Source organism: Carassius auratus, chromosome 27, assembly GCF_003368295.1.
Source record: "Carassius auratus strain Wakin chromosome 27, ASM336829v1, whole genome shotgun sequence".
In the NCBI taxonomy this organism is placed as follows: domain Eukaryota; kingdom Metazoa; phylum Chordata; class Actinopteri; order Cypriniformes; family Cyprinidae; genus Carassius; species Carassius auratus.
Genome location: NC_039269.1, coordinates 27,562,529 through 27,587,514, shown reverse-complemented (window position 1 = coordinate 27,587,514; position 24,986 = coordinate 27,562,529). Strand labels below are relative to the sequence as shown.

The 24,986-nt window shown below is 37.1% G+C and overlaps 2 protein-coding genes across 4 annotated transcripts in view; both read left to right on the top strand.

The window, feature by feature from the left end:
* Window positions 1–51: 51 nt before the first annotated feature.
* Window positions 52–8,242, top strand: ro60 (Ro60, Y RNA binding protein). 3 transcript variants are annotated; one of them, XM_026206963.1, is made up of 9 exons: window positions 52–362; window positions 1,715–2,301; window positions 3,419–3,639; window positions 3,800–3,946; window positions 4,122–4,259; window positions 4,341–4,457; window positions 5,341–5,457; window positions 5,652–5,795; window positions 7,676–8,242. In XM_026206963.1, the coding sequence occupies exons 2-9, from the start codon at window positions 1,734–1,736 to the stop codon at window positions 7,826–7,828; spliced, it is 1,605 nt and encodes a 534-aa protein (XP_026062748.1). In that variant the 5' UTR covers window positions 52–362; window positions 1,715–1,733; the 3' UTR covers window positions 7,829–8,242. The 3 variants fall into 3 exon arrangements, with proteins under 3 accessions (XP_026062748.1, XP_026062750.1, XP_026062751.1); XM_026206965.1 differs by lacking the exon at window positions 52–362 and adding an exon at window positions 383–514; XM_026206966.1 differs by lacking the exons at window positions 52–362; window positions 1,715–2,301 and having other exon boundaries at window positions 3,591–3,694.
* A 1,563-nt stretch (window positions 8,243–9,805) lies between these two features.
* LOC113046095 (parafibromin) overlaps window positions 9,806–24,986 on the top strand; it is a 48,782-nt gene continuing 33,601 nt past the window's right edge. Inside the window, exons 1-10 of the mRNA XM_026206961.1 lie at window positions 9,806–9,975; window positions 15,194–15,299; window positions 15,518–15,587; window positions 15,673–15,735; window positions 15,908–15,960; window positions 16,035–16,123; window positions 16,507–16,720; window positions 18,201–18,299; window positions 20,160–20,238; window positions 20,559–20,623. Coding sequence (XP_026062746.1) covers window positions 9,845–9,975; window positions 15,194–15,299; window positions 15,518–15,587; window positions 15,673–15,735; window positions 15,908–15,960; window positions 16,035–16,123; window positions 16,507–16,720; window positions 18,201–18,299; window positions 20,160–20,238; window positions 20,559–20,623 — 969 coding nt within the window. The 5' untranslated portion in view covers window positions 9,806–9,844. The remainder of the gene's footprint in view (window positions 9,976–15,193; window positions 15,300–15,517; window positions 15,588–15,672; window positions 15,736–15,907; window positions 15,961–16,034; window positions 16,124–16,506; window positions 16,721–18,200; window positions 18,300–20,159; window positions 20,239–20,558; window positions 20,624–24,986) is intronic.

The following is a 24,986-nucleotide window of genomic DNA, read 5'->3' as shown; positions in this document are numbered from 1 at the left end:
GCAAAGTCCTTCTGGGTTGGGACGTTTTTTTTAGGGTCTTGTCTAAAACCCTAGTGAGCTGCCTACCTAGACAGTGTTTTAGAGAGCATTAAATGGCGCGTTCAGAGTCAGAAGAGCGCACACATGATATCTCATGATGCTATTAACTTGGAAAGTTCAAATCCTTACTAAAACAAAGTTTCGGAGCTGGTTCCAGTGCTCTCCATTGATGTCTATCTAGGAGTGTCATTAGGATTTGAGACGCGGCTTTCGTGTTGAGCTCATTCAGGAATCTTCCGTTCTCTTCTTCCCCAAGTCGGATTTTTTAGGGAGGAGCTGTGACTCTCGGCAAGATCTAGAGATTCGTCTGAGGACAAGAGCAGGTAGAGAGCTTTTTGGATTTATCAAAAGTGTTCCAGTCGCATTTTGATGTTCTTCTTCACGCGGCGGGAGAGTTTAGTGATGTGTGTTAGCATCAGGCTAGCCGAGCTCCGTCTACACCCTCCCTGCTTCATCATGTGTGTGTGATTTAAAGGTTGTGTTCTCGATGTTGTTGATCAGTGATGTAGTATGGATCTGAATGAGCAGTTCAGTGTAAATTTTATGGGCTGGATGAATGTATTTTGAGGAGGTTTTGTTCGCTCTGGCTAACCGGCTAACAGGATTAAAAGCGCTATTGATCTGAGCCTCATAAAGCTGACAGAACAAAACAAACTGATGCGCTCAGACTGACAGGCTTTAAACAGCCGAGTCATATAAATACTGGTTTATTTAACTGTTAAAAGCTACAGTGAAGTATACTTAGAGTTGTATTACAGTAAGCTGCACTAAAAAGTCGTGTCATTATTATAATATCACTTAGCATGTATTATCAATTCAAGACTGAACAAATACACACTTGATTGTATGTTATAACTTACCTAAACTATAACACACGAAACCCTTAAGGTAGATATTTATTTATTTTAAAAGTTTATATTTCAAGATATATAATTATTTTACATATAATTTTTTTTATTTTAAGTAATAATATAATATATCAGTTTATATGAATATACATGTTTTATATATTATATTTAATACTTATCGTGTGTGTGTGTGTGTGTGTGTGTGTGTGTTTATAAAACTGCACATACCTAAGTAAATATAGTATGTATAAATTATAAGTTCTGAATATATAAATATTAAATGTACATTTTAAAGATATCTTTACATCTTTATTTAATGTCTTTATAGTTTATATTTAATATTTCTTTATTGTATATTGTATAATTGTATATAATTGTATTAAATATAATATTGTATTAAACTATAGATATCTAAGTAAATATTTAAAGATAGATATGTATTATATATCTATATATTAATTGTATGTTTTATTTGTTAATTTATTTGTCATACATAAACATACAATAGCAGTACATATTTATTTTTATACTTATTTATTATATATAATATAGTATTGTAAATAAATATACTTATTTACATTTAATATGTACATCATGTGCGTATATAAATATACTAGATATCTATTTTATATGTATATTTATATTTTTAATGATGTATATGTGATCTTTAGTGTGTGTGTGTGTTTGTGTGTGTGTATATGATGTTGTTAATGGTTGTGTATATTTCCAGTCTCGCAACACAGAACAGAATGCATGCGTGTCTCCTCACAGTGTTGTTGATGTCCAGTGCTCAGAGAGTAATGTTGAGTGCTGTGGTCTGTCTGCAGGACTGAAGGACGGTTAAATATGGATCCAGCATCTCCTCCAGAGCAGCTGTCAGTTGTTAATGAGCAGGCGCTGAACTCGTGGGGCAGATCGGAGAGCGCAGCTGTAAGTCTGCGCCGCTTCCTCTGCTACGGCTCTGAGAGCGCCACCTACAGCACTAAAGAGTGTGCTCTGGGCGTAGAGAACGCCCTGGGCCTGATGCAGCTCATCGAGGGGACGCGGGGCGTCGAGGTGGTGGACGAGATCAGACGCTTCAATCTGGAGGGCCGTGCTGTCCGTCCCAACCCCAGCCTCTTCGCTCTGGCTGTGTGCTCGCAGCACGCCGACTGCAGGACCAGGCAGGCCTCCATACGGGCGCTGAAGGACCTGTGTCGGACGCCCGCGCAGCTCTTCACGTTTGTACAGTATAAGAAAGAGCTGAGACAGGGCTCTGGGATGTGGGGCCGGGCTCTGCGGAGGGCCGTGGCGGACTGGTACAACAGCCAGGATGGGATGAGCCTGGCACGGACCGTGACCAAGTGCAAGCACAGAGCTGGCTGGTCCCACCAGGACCTCCTCAGACTGTCCCACATGAAGCCGACCGATGACGGTGAGTGTGACCTGGGAATGGTGACCCGCCATAGACTTGTGTTTGTTATTGAAATAACCTGTGTATTAACTTTTGTAATGACTATTAAATTATTTGGAATGCAATAACGCAAATAGAATACATATGTAAATAGAAGAATTATCAACAAAGAAGAATGACTATAAAAATGTTACATATATAATATATATATATATATGAAAGTTCAGATGAAAAAGCCTCACAATGCTGTCTGAAATGTTCTCCTAAAGTGAGCACTTTTATCAGGCTCCTGTATTTATGTTCAGTTATTTCACTTTAATTGTGTGCGTAGAAAGGGACATATACAGTGACATTAAAGTAAAATTACAGAACCTAAACATAGGAGCTACATAGGATATATATATATATATATAAAATACATGTAGATGCATGCAATGCATTCATTTTCAGCATATCATGTAATTAGAAAAAAAGTAATAAATTCTGAGCCCTCTTGTTAATATTTATTATCAAAATTGTTCTTTAGTGTTATGCAAAAAAAAAAAAAAAACATAATATTTTAATTATGAATTAAGAAATGATAAAAATGCATTGGGTAATTTCCTGCATGTCATGTAATCAGATGACAAACGCTCTTATTGATATGAATCATCAAAAGTATATATTGTATATTATATTGTATATATTGTCAAGTAATATTGTTAAATTGTAATGACACTTTTTGTAACATCTAATCACTTTGATATGAAACAATAAATAAATTATAAATATAAATAATGGAGTTATCAAAAAAATGATGTAGAAGTGTATATTAATAATATTAATAATTGCTAATATTATTATTATTATTATTATATGTATAAATGTAAGTGGATATAAATTCTAAGAATGCAATGCAGTAATTTTCAGCTGACCATGTGATTGCATTAAAACATTTGAATTACTTCTGAGCTCTCTTATTAATATTTATTATTAAAATGATCTCGCCAAAGAATATTGTTTGCTAGTATAATGCAAAATAAATACATAACTGTAATCAGTTTAAACTACAAGCTTTATCGGCTTTTATTCTGAAAAGTTCATCCGTGTGTCAGAAGTCACATGACGACAGCTGAGCATGTGTTCTTGTTCTTTACAGCTGTTGCAGTGGTTTGCAAATACATCACGAAAGGCTGGAAAGGGGTTCAGGAAGCGTACGCTGACCGAGAGAACTCCGAGGAAGTGCAGAAGGTGTTTGTGTATCTGGAGGCAGTGGAGAAAGCCAAGCGCTGCACTGATGAACAGGAGCTGATTCATCTGATCGAGGAGCAGCGGCTGGAGAAAGAGCAGATCCTGAGCAGCCACCTCAGGTCCACAGAGGTCTGAACCAATAACATCTTCATGAGAAGTGTAAATGCTGTTATATACCGCTGTGGTAATGAAATTAGTGTGAAGTATTGCTTCTCCATTCCTAGAAGCCGAAAGCATTTCTTGATTTTGTTTTAGTGTGATGATAGTTTACTTATTGCTCCTTTTTTAGGTGTGGAAAGCATTGCTGAAAGAGATGCCCATTGCTGTTTTATTGAAGCATTTGGGGAAGCTGACAGCAAACAAGGTTCTGGCAGCAGGAAGTGCAGATGTTGCAGCTGTTTGTGAGAGGATTCAGGATGAGAGCGCTCTGAAAAAGGTCAGCCTTTTAACACAGTGGTAGCATCCAGTTTTATTTCCATTACATGTTGTTATTAGTTTTAGAAATCGTAATACTTGAATGTCATTGCATTAGATAACAAATGTTGTCTTCAAACGATTGACACGAGAGCTTTTATCAGGAAATTTAAAAACATTGAAATGATTTTTGACAGGCCAAAACACACCCCTTTAACATTCTTGTGGCGTCTGAAAACTATAAGAGAGGTCACGGGAAGCGCAGCAAACTGAGATGGGATCCGGACAGAGACATTGTTCAAGCCCTGGACTGTGCCTTCAGCAGAAGTATTTCAGTGAGTGCCGTCGTTAAATAAGTTTCCGTCGACTACAGAAGCCTTGTTGTGATGTTAAGCTGCGGCTCTTTGTGTCTCCAGACTGTGGAGGCCACAGGAAAGCGGTTTCTGGTGGCGGTGGATGTGAGCTCTTCTCTGAGCAGTGTGACTCACGGCAGCTCCATCAGCTCGGTGGCAGCGGCGGCAGCCATGTGTTTGGTAACACATTACTCCAGTACTGTTACACAACACCATGAAGTCTCTGAAGACACTGAGGTCGTATTGGAAGCTAGTATTTTGTGTGTGGCTGTCGGGGTGCGCCCTCCTCGTATTTCACATTCCATTCCTTTCCTGATGGGACGCTCTGGTCCTGTAAACATGGATGGATGGCCTCCAGCGCACTGCTCTCATATACCACTCATTCTTTAAGAATAGTAAAATGGTGATTATAACCAACCAAGTATGTGCAAACCCCGTGAGATGGTTAGCTTTAATGGTTAGCTTTAATGCTGTCTGTATGCTAGTTCATGATGTAAACCAATCAAGGCTTTATAGTAAATGAGTTGCATAAAATCCATATACACCAGGTGGCACTCTGTATCCCCCAGTAATATAATGTTTAAATTATATGATATTTTAAAAATCCTCATTTTATGAACATAATTTTTTATTGTGGGGGGGGGGGGGTACTGAATAAATTAGTGCAATACACTAATAATTTATGCATAAATAAATGTTTCTCAAAAACCTGATACATCATATTTGATACATTTGAAAAAAAAAATGATTTAATTTTTTTAGTGTGGCTAATCAAGTAACCCTAAGTTGTTTTATTACTGAGAATATTAAAAGAAAATTCTAATATTTAGTTGATAAAAATCTGTAAAGATTTCACAACAAAACACATTTAATTATTTGGTTTAAAAGTGTAAAGTAGATGACAGAAGGCATTGGGTACAACAGGTTTTGATCATGTTGATAGTTTAGAGCCTTACTTATTTGTGTATTATTTGATTCTTCTAATACAATAGGCTTTATGGGGTTCAAATGTACGATCATTTCAGACTTCCTGTGTAGTTGATTGTCTTTATTTTAACGGCAGGTGATTGCTCAGACGGAGCCAGACGCACAGATAGTGGTTTTCTCTAAAGGAAGCGTTTGTCCCTGCGCTATCTCTTCTGATATGACATTCATGCAGATAGCAGCACAGCTCATCCAGGTAACACGGCGCTTGTGCTGGAAAAATGTTTCTTGTGAAAATGTAGAGAAATCTTGCTTGCTGTTAATGCCGCGAGACCACAGCATAATAGCAGAATCCTAAGTGTATTCAAACAATAAAAGAATCGATCATCAATCCCCCTTGTGAATGATTAGATGTAGTTTCCTAATAGTTGATATGTGACCTCTCTCTAGACACCTGGTGGCAGCACAGACTGTGCCTTACCCATCACCTGGGCCTCAGAGAATGATAAAACTGTGGACGTCTTCATCATTTTCACTAATAATCAAACGTTCGGGAGGGAAAATCCAGCAGACACACTGAAGACTTACAGACAAGTGAGTGCACCCTGAAAGTGAAACCAGAAGTCATGTGACTTTTATTAGGTAAACCTTGTCAAAAATATGCTATATTGAAGACTCTCATGTTCACCGAGGCTGCATTTATTTGCATATATAAGAAATAAATATTTAAAATATTATTACAGTTCAGAATAACTGGTGTCTTTTTAAAATATATTTAAAAATGTAATTAATTTCTGTGATGCACAGCTGTATTTCCAGCATCATTTCTCAAGTCTTCAGTGTCACATGATCTTCAGAAATCTTTCTGAGATGCTGATTTGCTGATCAAGAAACGTTTAAAAAAAATCTAATCACACATTTTTCTGTAATTAATGGCAATTAATCGCATATTAATATCATATTAGTGTTGGGCAAGTTACCGTATTTTTCGGACTACAAGTCGAGTGTAAGTCGCATCAGTCCAAAAATAGGTCATGATGAGGAAAAAAACATATGAGAGTCGCACTGGACTATAAGTCACATTTATTTAGATCCAAGAACCAAAAGAAAACATTACCGTCTACAGCCACGAGAGGGCGCTCTATGTCTTCAGTGTAGACTACAGGAGCACTGAGCAGCATAGAGCGCCCTCTGGCGGCTGTAGACGGTAATGTTTTCTCTCGTTCATGTCTCTTAAGCCCTATTCAGACGGGACTAGTTTTACAGGGGGTCGTTAGAGAAATCTGCGTTTCACAGACGTACCTGGTGATTTTAATCCCGTCCGAATCTGCCACGTCTGTGTTTTTCCCACACATCCTCTGTGATAATTCCAGAGCAAATTACCTACCGTTTTTCAGCAAACTCAGTGATCCTCTGAGAAAACTAATCCCGTCCGAATGCGAATGTCTGTGATTGCCGGTGATATTTTATTTCACAACGCTTTCCTTGTGTGTTTTGGCCAACGTGAATTACCGTAGATGCTCTTACCGCGCGGATGTTTGATATATTTGCTTAGCGGCAAATAAATAATAATAAAAAAATATTACAAATAATAAAATCAAGAGCAAGATCACGTAAACTGTTAATACCGGCTATTGTAATATCAGCATCAGGTAAGATTACTCACGTTCATTTATGTACTCAGTTACATAATGTTTTGATCACAAATCAGACCCTCCCACCTCTGGAATAAACACGGAGATGTTAGTCCCGTCCGAATTGGTACATGAAAATCACAGACGTCAGCTGGTAAGAATCGAAACTCAAACGTAGTTTAGAAAACTAGTCCCGTCCGAATAGTGCTTTAGTTCATTTCTCTCGGTATATAATTTCTCATTACATACTGCATCAACAGCTTGAAAGATCAAAGACAATTTTTGAAATATCTCCAACCGGATTAATCTGAAAGAAGAAAGTCATATACACCTAGGATGACTTCAGGATGAGTTATTTATGGCTTCATTTTCATTTTTGGCTGAACTAACCCTTTAATCACAGTAACACGTTCCACCCAACACTGATTAATATAGTATATTTATATTATCATAATTACAAATTGAATCCAAATTAATCAACATTAAGATGTTACATTTTAGGTATGTGTCTAATGGCATCTTTTATAGCCTATTATTAATGAATTATTGTTATTTATTATTATTGAATTATTATGAATAATCATCAATACCAGTACCAATACAGCTACTGATTTATCTACATTTAAAAATATAAAACAGTATTTACTTGAAATAGTTATTTTGTAACAAACATTTTGTACTGTCACTTTCGAACATGTCCTTAATAAAATAAAAACATTTATTTCAAAATAAGGGTGGCTTATCGTGTCATAATTAAACTAATTAAACATCAGTTGAAGATACTACTTCTAGCACAGTTTTCTTAATTTTTTGTGTCCTGTTTGTGTTTTCTTTCTTCAGAAAACTGGTTTGTTTTCCAAACTGATTGTGTGTGGATTGATTGCCAGCTCCCTGTCCGTGGCTGACCCTGAAGACCGCGGCATGCTGGACATCTGCGGCTTGGACTCGCAAGCAGTGGACGTCATCCGTAACTTCGCACTCGATGTCATTTAAACGCTGATTGTTTTGTAGCATGCAGAGAGTTTTCTGAAAGGACAAGGAGACATGGATGCACCCCGCATCAACATGCAAAAAAAATGTATAAACATTCTAATTTGGAAATCATGTTTTTGCAGTTTGGAATAGAGGTCAAATCTAACTGAATATCCAGCAGGCTGGATTAGCTGCAGTGAAAATCACAGAGAGCAAATTCACGAAATATTCATTCAGTGTACTGTATGTTTTTAACCTGGTCCAGTGAAATAGAGCATAACTGAAGGACATGTTTGAGAAGTTCACGTGTGTCTCTGACCTTCATTGGAAGTAATGTACTATATTTTTAGAGGCCTATGTCTCCACTCGTGTTATCATGAGATGCTATAAAATATCTCACATCAAGCTGAAAGTGCTCCATAGGTCTTCCACAAACATAAGAGAAATATTCAGCAAAATCCACTGAAATGGATGTTCTCTGAAACCCAAGTAATGTTTTAATGTTGAAATACCTCAAGTGTTCTGTTGTCCAGTAACTTGATATTTGATATACGATCGCAAATTACCATTTATTATGATTCGAGAGAGGCGTGACACTCAAGTCTGTTGAAGATTAACATGTTTAGCAGTTTGCTCTTTGGCACACTTTTGTTAAACTAAATAACATTTCAAAAAGAAGAGGGGAACGGATTGAATTTTAGCCATTGTTAAAGAATCTTGCTTCTAGATTCATTTTATATGTGTAGAAAGTTACCCTTTTGCATTTTCTTTTGCTTTTTTGTGCCTCTTAGTGTCAAATCGAGGTTGTATACATTAGCTAACGCTGCTAGGATGAGGATTACGCAAGAAAAAGTAGGCAACAACTAACAAACACTAAACTTCTGTAGACAATTACTACCTGTTTCTTATGAGATACGATTCTGAATGTACCTATTTGTGTAATATTACAGATAATTTAGATCTACAATTCTTGAATTATGGGATAATATAAATTGCAAATAATGAAAGGCTGTGCTCTCATAGATGTTACATTACAAATTGGGATACAGATTGAAATTTATTTGCCATGTTTTTATTGAATTAGTTAACACGATAGCGAGTTACCAAAGTTTATTTTCATTTTTTATATATGTTGCTCAATACATTTGTTTCATAAGATGACCTCATAAGGTTTATTAACACTGAAAATAATAAAATAGTATTTGAAGCCAAAATTGCTGTTCAAATGTATACTACACATGATATTTCCACTTCCCAACTGGGTTCTGTCAAAAAAAATATTATATATATTGTGAATAACACATTAATTATCAATTAATAAACAGCCTTTTGAGAGTGATTTCTTTGTGATGCTCGTCAATTCTGTATTCTATTCACAGCAAGTCTGTGTGATGCAAAATGTCAATTTCACCCTACTATTATTAATATTGAATGTATTATTAGCATTAATAGTGTGTGTGTGTGTGTGTGTGTGTGTGTATATATATGTATATATATATATATATATTTTTTTTTTTTTTTTTTGAGAATAGGCAATATTTGAATATAAGAAAAAAATAATTAGGCACTTATTTAGAAAACAATAATCAAATAAATACAAGTGATACAATGAAAAAAATGTATTAAATTAAGTTAAGAAGACATTTAAAATTGAAGTTATGTGAAATTAAGTGGAAACTATTTTGTCTAATAGACTAGAAATTTAAATTATTTTTTTCTTATATATATATATATATCTGTATGTTATATCTCTGTAACAGTGGCACCTGAGGCTGTTCTGTTTAGCTGCCCCAGATTTGCCTGAGCTGTGCATTCGACTCCTAAATACTTTTTAACACTTTACTTTTATCCACCTATAAACAGTCTCTTTACTTAATCTTCTTATATTGTCTCAATTGCTGTTGAAGCTCAACAAAAACGATAGTCAAAAAAACAAAACAAACAAACATTTGATTTCATTAATTTAAGATAGGCGCTGTTCGAGGCGAGCCCCAGTGCTGAGAAGTTGCTGCTGGGTCTTAATGAGGAGGCGCGATCATGGCGGACGTGTTGAGTGTTCTTCGCCAGTACAACATCCAGAAGAAGGAGATCGTTGCAAAAGGGGATGAAGTTATTTTCGGAGAATTCTCCTGGCCTAAAAATGTGAAGACTAACTATGTGATCTGGGGGTAAGTGTGTGCGTGTCGCTCTCAGCTCCGCGTGTTGTTTTGAGCGGAGCAGCTTTAGCTGCTAATGCGCTCCTGATGCTAAACTCGTGTTGTGTTCAACTGCTCTCGAGCAGTTCATGAAGAGCTCTGTGTCTGGAAGACACTGTGGACACATGTAGAGACACCTGGAGTTTGTAACTAATCTGTTGTCTGTAGTATAAAGCCACTGAGCTGTTTGCACAGAGACCGCACTGATGATTCTCGTTTGTCACTGTTGAATAATCATCATCTGCTCTTGAGAGTTTAAAACCCTGTCTGCAAACACTTGTACCACAAAGTAGTTCTTCAGAGTATGCATACTATACTTTTAAGTACATTGGAGTAACATGTAAGTAGTACTCATATGTTAATCATAAAGTACTGTACCATGGAACCACAACAATGCCTTTTTAATGGCTTGCAGGTTCAGTTAGTTATTCGTTTGTTTAGCAATTAATCAGAATTAAAATTACTTGTCTAAAATATGTTGGACATAGAGAGTAGTTTTTTTTTTTTTACGTGCAACTTTGCATAGAAATTATGCTGGGGTGATTAAATTCAGAACTTTTAAACATTGTTGTTTCATGGAACCACAACAATACTTTTTTTGTGTTTGTGTTTGCATGGTGCTAAAACTGTTATGCAAATCATGTTTTCTTGTGAAGCCATCTGATGTCATATTATTTATGTTTCATATTTAAGGTTTATGCAAGGTTGCTCTGTTTTTATAATGCATTATTGCATTTTAATGAAATGTATTGTTTTAAAAGGGGCCGAAATTATTGGCTTGCTGGTTCAGTTAGTTACTCATTTGTTTTGCAATTAGTCAGTGTGTGTGTGTGTGTACAGTCGTGGCCAAAAGTTTTGAGAATTACATAAATATTAGTTTTCAAAAAGTTTGCTGCTAAACTGCTTTTAGATCTTTGTTTCAGTTGTTTCTGTGATGTACTGAAATATAATTACAAGCACTTCATACGTTGCAAAGGCTTTTATTGATAATTACACGACATTTATGCAGAGATGTATAGTAACGAAGTAGAACTACTTCACTACTGTACTTAAGTACTAAAAGGCGGTATCTGTACTTTACTAGAGTATTATTTTTTTCTCCTACTTCCACTTTTACTTCGGTACATATTTTCGCTGAGTTTAATACTTTTACTCCGATTTTTTTTTATGTGCTGCATCGTTACTCGTTACAATTATAATAATGTTACGAATCATTCCATTACAAACTACTGCCAGAACTGTAGATGGCAGGTTTGATGAAGCTGCCACATCATTGAGCGAAACAAGCGATTAAGAAGACTGCGCGTGCTGACTGAACTGCTGTGAAGAGAGAAATGAACACCGAGCCGAGCCAGATAATGACTCGTTCACGAGTCAAGAACCGGTTGCATCGGTTCTCGGATGACCAGTAACGTTAGTTCTTTCTGACAGTTCGATTCAATAAACCAGTTGAAGAAAACCGTTCACCAATTCTTTTGCGCTCGATGCAATGGCGTCATTGGCGTTGACTGCACCTGGGCTCATAACATTAACACAGAATCAGTTCAGAATCAATCACCAGAAGAATCAGTTCGTTTCAGACGCTCTGTGTGTCGGTTTGCTTCACGCTAAATCAAACATGCGCAGTATCATCAGCTCCTCGGTTCACGAATTGGACTCGGTTCTTGACTCGTGAACGAGTCATTATCTGGCTCGGCTCGGTGTTCATCTTCAGTTCTCTCTTCACAGCAGTTCAGTCAGTGTACTGTTTGAGTAAATGAATTACTCCGGGATATTGGTTTGTTTTAACTCAGAGGGAGTGTCAGACACATTAAATAAGTTAACAGCTTAATTAATCTGTGGATTAATGCGTATTGGAGACGCGAACAGTTTAAAACGATTCAGTTCGATTTGGTGGACTGTTTCAAAAAGATCCGGTAACACTCGTTCGCGAACCAGATATCACAAACTGCTTTGTTTTTAACTGTCTTACAACAGACACGGAAGAGAAGACAATGCTGAATAAAGTCGTAGTTTTTGCTATTTTTGGACCAAAATGTATTTTCGATGCTTCAAAAAATTCTAAATGACCCTCTGATGTCTTACGGGTTTGAAACAACATGAGGGTAAGTTATTAATGACATCATTTTGCAAATTGGGCTAACTAACCCTAGTAACCGTTTTTTGTTTACAAGAAGTTACAGTCAAAGGAATTGTGATTGTCCTTTAGGTTAATCATTTGAAATAGTACAAACAATATGTTCAAACTTTTGACTACTTTCTTTAATAGCTACATAACACAATACTTCTACTTTTACTTTCAGTACTTGAGTAGTAAATTTTAAAATGGACTACTTGCAATACTTAAGTACAAAAAATGTTGAATACTTTAGTACTTCTACTTAAGTGTGGTGCTTAAAGAGCACTTCAACTTCTACTCAAGTCACTTTTTTGATAGAGCACTTGTACTTTTACTCAAGTATGGGTCTCTAGTACTTTATACATCTCTGCATTTATGCAAAGAGTCAGTATTTGCAGTGTTGGCCCTTCTTTTTCAGAACCTCTGCAATTCGACTGGGCATGCTCTCAATCAACTTCTGGGCCAACTCCTGACTGATAGCAACCCATTCTTTCATAATCACTTCTTGGAGTTTGTCAGAATTAGTGGGTTTTTGTTTATCCACCCACCTCTTGAGGATTGACCACAAGTTCTCAATGGGATTAAGCTCTGGGGAGTTTCCAGGCCATGCACCCAAAATTTCAACATTCTGGTCCCCGAGCCACTTAGGCTGCATTTACACTGCAGGTCTTGATGCCCAAATCCGATTTTCTGACTATATCCGATTTTTTTGACGACCCACTTACATCATCTTTTAAAAGTGTCCCGTATCCGATTTGTGCATTTACACTATACACTGCTGAATCTACCAAAAGTAGACGTTCTGACCCAGAAAAGGAAGTAAAACAGCATGAAATACAGTAGGGCTGCAGGATATTGGGAAAAAATTACGTTGCGATATTAAATTTTTCTGCGATATATTGCGATATGAAATCTAATCGAATTTTTTCTTACAAACAAAAATGGGTGAGCATATTTACGTTCTCATTTTAAATGATTATGACACCATCGTGTCAATTGATTAATATGCTTGAGGAAGAGAGATCAAGACAGCGTTTGTGTTGTTTGAAGACGGTGAGGGTGCAGCCGGGGCTGGCTCTCTCTCTCTCTCGCTGTCTCTCTCTCGCTGACTTGTCAAAACTTTCACTCTGTGGTTAAGCTGTGCAATTAATCCGCGATTTACATTCGTCAAGGGCCGGGGAGCAGCTGGCCCGTACAGTTAATGAATAACGGATCAACTACGATATCGATGCTTAAACGACACATCGTGCAGCCCTATTATACAGCGTTTTGCTTTCCACAATATTTTGAAAAGTCAACAAAAAATATCAGCAAAACATTGGTCTCGTATGGCGGAGAAAAAAGGAGAGCCCTTTATTTCTGTAGCAACCCTGCATTTTTGCCCCATCTCTTCACCCCAAAGACTTAAACCTCGGCATTGCTCTGTTTGTATACTGTGTGTATCCTTTGTCCTCCATCACGCCTATAATAAGTCATGTGATCTCAGTTGGTGGTGTCCACCTGAGTTGACGTCACTTTTTTTAATGACGCATTTACTGGGGAATATCCGATTTGTCTGCTTACATGGCACACGCAAATGCACGTATCCGATTCATATCCGATTTCTTACCACATATGAATGAGGCCTGTATCCAATCTGAAAACATCGGAATCCATGCAGTTTTTTCCTGCTTACACGTTCACCGGTCAAATCCGATCTGTGCCACATGAGAGCAAAAAATCGGATTTGGGTCACTTGAACCATGCAGTGTAAATGGGGCCTTAGTTATCACTTTTGCCTTATGGCACGGTGCTCCATCGTGCTGGAAAATGCTTTCTTCTTCACCAAACTGTTGTTGGATTGTTGGAAGAAGTTGCTGTTGGAGGGTGTTTTGGTACAATTCTTTATTCATGGCTTTGTTTTTGGGCAGAATTGTGAGTGAGCCCACTCCCTTGGATGAGAAGCAACCCCACACATGAATGGTGTCAGGATGCTTTACATGACACAGGACTGATGGTAGCGCTCACCTTTTCTTCTCCGGACAAGCCTTTTTCCAGATGCCCCAAACAATCAGAAAGGGGCTTCATCGGAGAATATGACTTTGCCCCAGTCCTCAGCAGTCCATTCACTATACTTACTGCAGAAGATCAATGTGTCCCTGATGTTTTTTTTGGAGAGAAGTGGCTTCTTTGCTGCCCTTCTTGACACGAGGCCATCTTCCAAAAGTCTTGACCTCACTGTGTGTGCAGATGCGCTCACACCTGCCTGCTGCCATCCCTGAGCAAACTCCGATCCCGCAGCTGAATCCTCTTTAGGAGACGATCCTGGCGCTTGCTGGACTTTCTTGGACGCCCTGAAGCCTTCTTTACAACAATTGAACATCTTTCCTTGAAGTTCTTGATGATCCTATAAATTGTTGATTTAGGTGCAATCTTAGTAGCCCCAATATCCTTGCCTGTGAAGCCATTTTTATGCCACACAATGACGGCTGCACGCGTTTCTTTGCAGGTCACCATGGTTAACAATGGAAGAACAATGATTTCAAGCATCACCCTCCATCACCTTTTAACATGTCAAGTCTGCCATTCTAACCCAATCAGCCTGACATAATGATCGTCAACATTCTCACCTGAGTTAACAAGACGATTACTGAAATGATCTCAGCAGGTCCTTAATGACAGCAATGAAATGCAGTGGAAAGGTTTTTTTGGGATTAAGTTCATTTTCATGACAAAGAAGGACTATGCAATTCATCTGATCACTCTTCATAACATTCTGGAGTATATGCAAATTGCTATTATAAAAACTTAAGCAGCAACTTTTCCAATTTCCAATATTTTTGTAATTCTCAAAACTTTTGGCCACGACTGAATAGATGTCTGTGTGTGTTCGTGTGTGTGTGTGTGTGTGTGTATATACACACACACACGCGCACATTTATTTATTATAAATATGTTGGACATACAGTAGGGTTTTTATTTTTTACGTGCAACTTTGCATATAAATTATGCTGGGATGATAAATTCAGAATAAACTTTTAAAAATTGTTTTATTATTATTATTTTCTAACATGCAGTTCAATGTAATTACAGAACTGGGAAAGAGGGACAGCCTAAAGAGTACTACACCCTTGACTCGATTCTTTTCCTGCTCAACAATGTGCATCTTCCTCACCCGTCCTATGTGCGCAGAGCCGCGGTAAGCACAACATTCAATTCCATTTAAACCCTCCCTCCCTCTCCCAAAATTCAGTAGTGTGCTTAATGCAAGATCTTTTTATATTCAGCTTTTAATTAAAGCTTAGTTTACTGTCTTTAAACAGGAAATATCCTTATCTTTATGGTTTTCTCTTGCAGTGTAGTTTGTGTACACAGGTGTTTGGAAAGTAAAACGCAAGCTTGTTTTTGTGATTGCAGACAGAGAACATCCCTGTTGTAAGACGACCCGACAGAAAAGACCTGCTCTCCTATCTCAATGGAGAAAGCTGTAAGTGTGATAGGGAATCGCAGACATTGCAGTGTCCAAAACATCAGAATCATTAACCCGTTTGTCATTTAATCAAACTTTACAGCATCATCAACGAGTATCGACAGAAGTGCGCCCATTGAGATCGGTTTACAAAAGCCAACGCAAGGTGTGTGAGCTTTATTTTGTTTTGAGTGTGTTCTTATGGTTAAAATAAACATAAGGCCATAATAAGATCTTTATTTTAGAGCATGACATTTTTTCAGTATTTAAAGGAGTCAAAAGTGCCTCTAAATGAATGTTCAGCCATTGCCTGTTATAACATTGCATTGTTTTAACAGTTAAAAGGGCAGCAGATGAAGTGTCTTCAGAGGCTAAAAAGCCTCGGGTTGAGGTAAGAGACATAATAATAAAAAACAATGCAGACATGCTTGGACACTTGTCGTGATTTATGCCTGTGGTTCTCAGGATGAAGAGCGTGTGCGTCTGGATAAGGAGCGTCTGGCCGCTCGTCTCGAGGCTCATAAAGAAAGCATCGTGCAGACGGATCAGATCAGGTATGATCTCACTGATATAACATTATATCACTGGGTAGCATCGCATAAAAAGTTCATAGAAGATGCAAGTAGTTCTTTATGACTGGGAAATATTTAGAAGAATGTTGGGAACGAAACGGTTTCATTCTCAATTGACTTCTATTGTATGGAACAAATAAAGAGAGCCAATGTGGACTAGAACTGTCCGGTTATCCACATTCCTCAAAATACCATCTTTTGTGTTTGTAATGTTTGTGTGTAGCTACTGTTGTATTATTCCAATAAAGCTGTGAATATAATCAATATTGAAGGAATTCTGCATTGTGCCCAACACATAGCTTGTCTTGTCTTAACGGTTTAGTTCTCCTAGATGTGACTTTAGCTGATTGTTCTTCTGATCGTAGGTCTCTGTCGGAAGCCATGTCCGTGGAGAAGATCGCTGCTATCAAGGCTAAGATCATGGCTAAGAAGCGCTCCACCATCAAGACTGACCTGGACGATGACATCACCCAGAAACAGAGGAGCTTCGTGGACGCTGAAGTGGACGTGACCAGAGACATTGTGAGCCGAGAGCGAGTGTGGCGGACGAGGACCACCATATTACAGAGCACCGGCAAGGTGAGAGGAAACACGGCGTTTATACGTTAACATTTCAAAACAATAAATATAAAATGGCATCATGGACGTTAAACTTAGCTATCAATGTCTCTTCAGTAATATACTCTGCTGCCATGATAATGTCGTGGAAATGTATTTCAATGAATAAGTCAACATCTAATCAAATTGTATATCCAGTTAAAGTGAATTGTTTTAATTTTGCAAACTGTTCTTGGCAACAAAAATACAAAACTATTATTTTAATTTGTTGGACAAAGATGAGTTGGGCCATTGTTTTCCTCTTTTTTTTTTATATAAACATGCTTTTACATTTGTTTATGTTACAAACTATTTACTGCCTTAATCAATTTAAACTAATGATTATTATTTAATATCATAAGAAGAAGAGTAGTTGCAACAATTGTGAAATCCAGATGTACATCATTTTTATTAGGCTATTAAAAACAGTTTATTGCCTAATTAAAATGATGTACACCTAGATTTCACTTGTTGTAGCTAGTGTTTTGGTGGTTATGGAATAAAAAACAGTTGGTCATGCTAGTCACTTTCTAATCATACTAGCGACATGCTAGTCACTTGTTAATCATGCTAGTAACATGCTTATCATGCTAGGAACATGCTAGTAAACTGTTCATTATGCTAATGAAATGCTAGTATCATTTTAGAAACATGCTAGTCACTTGTTAATCATGCTAGGAGCATGCTAATCATGCTAGAAATATGCTAGTGACATGCTTGTAAGTTGCCATCAAAGTTAAAACTTTTTAAACTTTTCAGACTTTTTCAAACTCTCTGGTCAGGCAACAACTGCTTAAAACTTTCAGACTTGGCTTTCTCAAGCCAACCTAAAGTTTGTCTTAACAAATTTTTTAGTCTAGTTTACTCCGCTGCCAAAATAATGTCTTCAATGAATGTCAACAATTAATCAAATTGTATATCCAGATAAAGTTAATTGTTTTAATTTTGCAAACTGTTCTTGAATTATTTTAATTTGTTGGACAAAGATGAGTTGGGCCATTGGTTTCCTGTTTTTTTTATTAATATGCATTTACATTTGTTTATGTTACAAACTATTTACTGCCTGTATTAAATAATTTAAACAAATGATTATTATTTCATATCATAAGAAGAGTAGTTGCAACAATATTGAAATCCAGATGTACATCATTTTAATTAGGCGATAAAAACAGTTTGTTGCCTAATTAAAATGATGTACACCTAGATTTCACACTTATTGTAGCTAGTGTTTCGGTGGTTATGAAATAAAAAACAGTTGGCCAGCAGGTGGTGCTGTATTCTACGGTTTGATTTTGATCGGTTGGTTAAAAACTTGGTTGAAAGTTATGTTTGTGATGTTTTTTCTCTCTTCCCTGCAATACTTTCTTTTAAAATAAATTGTGCAGAAAGAAAGAAAGGAAAATGTTGGCTACATTTAAATATGAACTCTTGTCCTGAACATGATGATCTTTTGATGTTGTAGAATTTCTCCAAAAATATCTTTGCCATCCTACAATCCGTGAAGGCTCGGGAGGAAGGTCGAGCCCCTGAACAGAGACAGACCCAGAACCAAACTCAGGTGGTGAGTACACAACAGAGCCGCTTTATTACTGTGTCAGTCTTACTGCTATCTGTTTCCTTGTCAGCTGGATATGAAAATTAGTTTTTTTTTTTTTTTTTTTTTTTTACATCTCTCAATACTTAACACTTGATCAAAACTCTTCAGACAGCTCTCCTAACCAAGTTTCATCTTTGCACAGCAGTTAATTTTACATAAATTTGCCATAAACCAACAAAACGCTTAGCAGTTTACAATGGTTTCTTTTGTAAGATTACATTTCCAAACAAGAATGACGTATTCTACTGATCAGAATTCAATGCAGTATATGTGACGTTGTCCATATTTACATTATGGTCTAAAATTATTCTTAATTTTAATAGATAGAGTCGTTTTGTATACAGTCTGGTTCCTGCAACTTTCACTTGGGAGCAAAAATCTGTCTTTAAACTTGCGAGAAACAGAAACATGTTTTATTTATTATAATTTTCTTTTGGTCATATCTCCCACCCTTAGTTTAACAGTTTAGAAAAGAGTATATAAACATGCAAATTTGCCTGTGGGTGCATAAAGTTAGTCTGTGTTTGTGTCTGACAGAAGAGTTCATGTTATTTGAAAGCTGTAGTCATTGAATGCAAGAATGTGAGCTGGATGAATGCAACAAGTGTAAAATCTATACGTTAGAATAAGAAACTTATTACAAGCAATAAGACAAAAACTACAGTAGAACAGATAAGAAATGCTACATAGATTGTATAAAGTAACTAACTGTATAAAAACACTGCAGGTTCTTCAGTGTGTAAAATTAAATGGTTATTTCTTCTTATTAAAGTGATTTTTAGTCAAGAGCAGTGAGAGATTTGATCTGTTTTGTTGTTTGATTAACATGAATGAAAGGCAGCAGGAATGCAGGACTGCTGTCACTTTAAGAGCTGCCCGGATCCAATACAGTGTTACACACGTTTTCTTTCTCCGTTTGCTTTCACTTAAGGTCTGTGTAAAGGCAATTCGAAGAATTGTTTCTAAACCTATTATAAATGTTAGAAATGTATTGCTGAAAACACGTTACAAAGACTGTTAATTATGTAATACTGAATTGTGGAGTTAGAGCATTATACAGTTTTTCACTTTAATTTTTCAGGATTTTTTTGGGCGTGTGTTCGACTTGAAGCGGCACTGCACAGATAGATCAGTGTGTGACATCAAATTAGAGTGAGAGCTGTAGAGAGCAGACGGCTTTTGAATCGCTCTGTGATGTCATAGGCCGATGGGTCTGCGCGATGCTGTTTCAAGTCAAACACCTAACAGCTAGCGCGATTAGCATCAATGGTTCGCCCGCTCAATCACTAGTCACTGTCATTACCGTTAGTTACTACAGCCTACAGTTCACTTGTTAGCAATGCCTTTGTCACGTTATGCATTGTTCACCTGGTAGTGATCATTTACAAAACAGCTCGGCCTCCTTATTTAAATTTATTCGTGTTTGACAGTTGAGAAACGCGGCAGTTTTTTTGTGAGTGGGAGTGGCTTCAGCGCCAACAGCGAACACGCCCCCAGCAGCATTTGATAGCAGAGGAAGCTTTTTTTCAAGAAATTGATGACTTATTTTATTTACTTGGTGTTTTTTTTTTTTTTTTGTCATTCATATTTGGCTGGGTGGTTAATAACATTTTTTGGTGGTTGACGCAATTCTAGCATAGCAACATCACATGAGTGTCAAAAATTAATTTCCTCTTTCAGTTCATTATTACTATAATAGTTTTATTGTGATTGATATATTAAATTAAAATAAAAAATTAAACAAACAAATATGTAAATGTTTTATTTCTTAACATGGGAGCTAACATAGACTTTTTTTATGCACTCCAATTTTTTATCCCTTAGGATCCAGCAATAAGAAATAAACAGCCCGTCCCAGCGGCCTACAACAGATACGATCAGGAACGATTCAAAGGAAAAGAAGGTAAGTTTGATTTCATCAGCTTTAGTTTTGACATTTGATGCAGCAAGTATGATGAATAATTGGTAATGCAGAAAATAACCTGTGCAGACAATAAAGAAAGTTCCTCTTTAGTTGTAGATGTACAAGTAGCACTTGTAGAAAAGACGTAACATGTTTCAGTAAACTCAATTCAGGAAATTCTAATTTTGTTACAACCAGCATGTCATTGTTGGTGAATCTACAAAGAGATCATTAAGTGCATCATCTATTTATTATGATGATGAAGTCCTTTAAAAAAAACCTTAGGTCTAATGTTTTTGTTTGTTTGTTTTCCCTTCTAGAAACGGAGGGTTTCAAAATTGACACTATGGGAACGTATCACGGCATGACGCTGAAGTCGGTGACGGTGAGTTCATATTGCGTCCTGTATGTTTTTGATACATCTGTGCCAGAGAACGGTCAGCAGTGAGACCGTCCATTTGTGGAGCAAACAAACTGGTTTACTCTTTGGATTTATTTATTCCAGTTCATTGGAAATGTAAAAAAAAAAAATCTAAGATCATCAAACGCATGTTTGCATAGATTTGCTAATCTGTGCTATGCCTGTTTCTTTATTTGTATGCAAGTTTTGGGTTTTCTGGCTATATATGAAAATGAATTGATACTGTTAGACTGTGCATGTTGTGTATGGCATTAGAGCTGCAACTAACGATTATCTTTTCTGTCGACTAATCTAACGATTATTTTTTCGATTTGTCGACTAATCTAACGATTATTTTTATTACAATAAATAATCTAATGTTCTTTTTTTTTTAATTCGCAAATTAATCCTTTGGATAACTTTACAAAAAATATATAAGTACAACTTCTAATATAATATTTCAACCTTTATTCATTTTCAACCAATGTGGTTGAAGTTTTTACAGTATAAAATAATAAAGAGGCAAAGAAAATTAATTTACTATGGTAAATATGAGTTTATGATAGCGTTTATAATTAAACCACAGTAGCCATAAATGTACAGTTGTCTGAGACGTCATGAAATGTTCTTCAGCATCACAAACCATAAAATGTAGTCAGGGTCCTGCTATGGTTTAGTAGGGTTTCCGGAGATCTGAAGCTGATTCGGGCGAGCTCGGTGGTCTGTGACTGTTGTCTCGCGGCGCGCTGTCTTTTAAGGGGCTGTTTACATATCACGTCTTTTGCGCGCTCTCAAGTTCGTTATTTCCAATGTAGGCGCGATAAGCGCGTTCATAGATAATGGAAGCTACGCACTCTTTTTTTTTTTTTTCAGTCGCATCCGCACCGCATAGTTAAAAACATCTCAACCTTTCAGAATGCCGCAAGAGCAAGAATATCAAACCTGAACCAGGAAGTTGGTCAGCAGATCACACGGTAACCAGTTAAACCTTAACACCGGAGAGCGCCAAGATGTTTTCCTCTGAGGCGCTCGCGCATCGCAGTTGTGCTGCCGTGGTACACCATGTCGGTTTTGCAAAGGGAACAAAGGGCCTTTTTATTTGTCCTCTGTTTAAAGTATTCCCATACTTCTGATAACAGTGGTCTCTGTTTTTGTGATAGAATGCAACTTTCTCCATTCCCAGTATACCACCATTACGCGAGATGTAAACAAACAGTGTGACGCGTCGACGCATTTCAAGCACGTCGACGTATTTTTTTAGTCGACGTAATCGATGACGTCGACGGGTTGTTGCAGCACTATATGTTGTCTCAGTTAAAATTGCAACTTGGTCCCATAGTACTCTGACAAATGTTTCACGGTTGCGTAACTTGTAATTGTCATCATTGGTCTGATTTCTCTCAAAGAAAATCTTTTAATCAAAGCTTAATCATTAATCTTGTTAAACATCAGTGAATGACAAATATTGTTTGGCCTTAAAGTGCATATTCCAGGTTAGAGACCCTTGAGAGTCGATGTGTAGAAAAATAACGAAGGAACTAGATTTTCTCTATACTTAAAAATACACTATTAAGGCTTCTGGAGTCGTTTTTGTGTGAGAATTGTACTCCCACATCTGAAAACTGGAAGTGATGTAACCAGAGGGGGAGCGGTCCATATGAAAACAATGGATGGCAATAACAGCTCGAATGCTGAGGAGATTTTAAATGTTTGTTTACACTTATGACCAACCACCGATACAATAATGAGCCTGCTATGAGAGCAGGGGCAGGCCAGGATTTGACCGAACAATGATCAGACGAGACAAATTGAGTTGTGTGAGGAGAAGAAGGTAACACTGTCCTACACTCGTTAATATCCTGACACAAACGTTACGTGATCTAGCAGTTTCTCATCACCGCAGGAGACAGATAAACACATTTCATTACTTGTGTCAAATGTGAAGCCATGGTCACAGCTGAAGAAATTCAGTGCTGCAGGAAGTGAGATGCAAACTGGGTCTGGCTTTTGCACATAATAATAATAATACTGCTGCAGACGCATTTTGCAGCATTAAGGTTATTAATTGATCGTTAATTTAAACGACGATCGATCATGGGTCTGTTTCTTCTTTACCTTTTTTTAGAATTAAGGAAATATTTGCCTCATTAAAGGACTGGGGGAGCTTGAGTTGACCAAATGAGTGATTAAACATCCTCAACAGCAAAGGAGAAAGAGTCTTCGCAAATCTTTTGTAAAATTCAATTCCAAAGCCATCTGGGCCAGAAGCCTTACCACTGGGAAAAGACTTAATAGCATCCAGTATCTCCTCTACTGTTATATCTGTGTTCAAAGCGTTCAAATGCTCTGAACACCCTAACTTTGGAAGCTGTAATGAATGAAGGAAGTTTTTTAATAGTGAGGAGTCAGAACGACCCTTCCATTTGTATAATTCTTCGTAGAAATCTTTAAATGTATCATTGATTTCACTGGGATTTGTTAAAAAGACACCTTCCTTGTTTTTTATTTTATGGATTGCTCTACTGGCCTGCAGCCCCCCTTAGCTGGCGAGAAAGCAATTTGTCTGGTTTATCCCTGAGTTCAAATTGTTTTTGCCTAACTTTTAACAACATATTATTAACATGGTTTGAGAGAATTTAGTTCTATTCCAATTTGAGTGCGGTAATTTCATTAAGCACAGCCAAATCTGTCGAATCCCTATATGCATCTTCTAATCGTGTAAGATTATTATTGATTTTTAAGAGACGTTTTTCCCTTTGCTTTTTAAGACTGGACTATAACTAGGCTTATAACTAGGCTTCATTTCTAATAAATCTAGAGAGATTGTCACCGCTGAGTGATCAGAAATTATTCTATTATGATGTTTCATTACTTTAACACAGGGAATAATTTTAGAATCCACTAAAAAGAAATTGATCCTCGAGTATGATTTATGAACTTGTGAGAAAAAGGTGTACTTTTTGTCCTTTTGGATATTTTAATCTCCAGATATCAACAAGGTCAAATTAATTAATAAGATCATTAATAACGATAGTGGAATTGGCAAGGATATGTCAGAGCGAGATGGAAATCTGTCTAAAGACGGTCTAAGACTAAGTTGAAATCACCTCCTATTATAAGGTGTGAGTTTAGAGTGGTTGGTAAAAGATTAAAAAGTTAGCGAAAAAAAAAAGTGGGGTCATCAAAATTAGGTCCGTACACATTCAACAATGTTACATGAATGGAGGAAAGAAGACCAGATACAATTATATAACGGCCATTAGGATCGCTGATCGCTGACCAATTTACGAACCAAAATAGCTGCTACTCTGGCCCTAGATGAAAAAGAAGACCGGAACACCTGAGAGACCATACTGCATCTCAGTCGCCTTTGCTCAAAATGCTTCATATGTGTTTGTTGCAAAAATAATATGTCAGCGGTGATTGATTTCAAATAAGAGAAAACTTTGGCTCTCTTAATCTGGTTGTTTAATCCATGAACGTTCCAACTGGCAAGAGTAACATTGCCACCTTTAAATAAGGGCCCCCTACTACAAGCCATGATGGATATTATCTAAAGTAGTGGTGACTGCAAAAGAGATTGAATGAATATTAATCATAGAAGGAGATACACTGACATAAAGCACTAAACAGACATCGAGAAAAATAAGACAGAACCACCCACCCTTCCCCTTTCGTCAGCTTCCCCAAACGAAGCTGAGAAGATAACCTCATATGAACAGTGGAGCTGCTGAGCAGCACAAGGAGTGAAAGAAAAACCTGTCTATCAAATAACCTTAGATAAAAGAAAAACGGGACTCCCTCGCAGCCTCCATGTAAATACAGTGATGATTAACAAAAGAACTGCTCTATAAACTTGAACTACCGTGAGTTTAGCTCAAAACCTTTGTAACAAAGATATACAAATTAACTATTCAAACAAATATGCGACAGGCTCATCATTTACATACAAATAAGGCTCAAATATTTAGTTATAAAACTACATTCAGCCTGTAGGCTACCTATTAGAGTAGCATGATTAACAGTCTATGAGTGTCTTTTTTCCGATTAACGATATACTCACAACCTCCAAAAAAGGCCACCAGTGAACAGAGAGAGAGTTCAAGTCTTTCTACCATTGTCACACCAAAAATCAGGCCTGAACTGCAGATCAGGAAGGTACTTGGTCTGCGACAGACTTAACAAAATCCTCAGCCTTCGACAATGATCCAAAGATTTTCTTTTTATTGCCTTGTGTGACAATAAGCCGCGCAGGGAACAGCATTCCGAAACGGATACCGGCCTCCTTCAACTTCTTTTTCACTCCGTCAAACGCCCTACGCTGTGATAGCACCTCTGCCGTGAAATC

What these genes read in the sequence shown, in the direction of transcription:
- ro60 (XM_026206963.1), top strand. Translation starts at nt 1,734, where the DNA reads ATGGATCCAGCATCTCCTCCAGAGCAGCTGTCAGTTGTTAATGAGCAG. An exon ending in CATGAAGCCGACCGATGACG is followed by an intron (nt 2,302 to 3,418) that starts GTGAGTGTGACC and finishes TGTTCTTTACAG; the next exon opens with CTGTTGCAGTGGTTTGCAAA. An exon ending in CGGCGGCAGCCATGTGTTTG is followed by an intron (nt 4,458 to 5,340) that starts GTAACACATTAC and finishes TTTTAACGGCAG; the next exon opens with GTGATTGCTCAGACGGAGCC.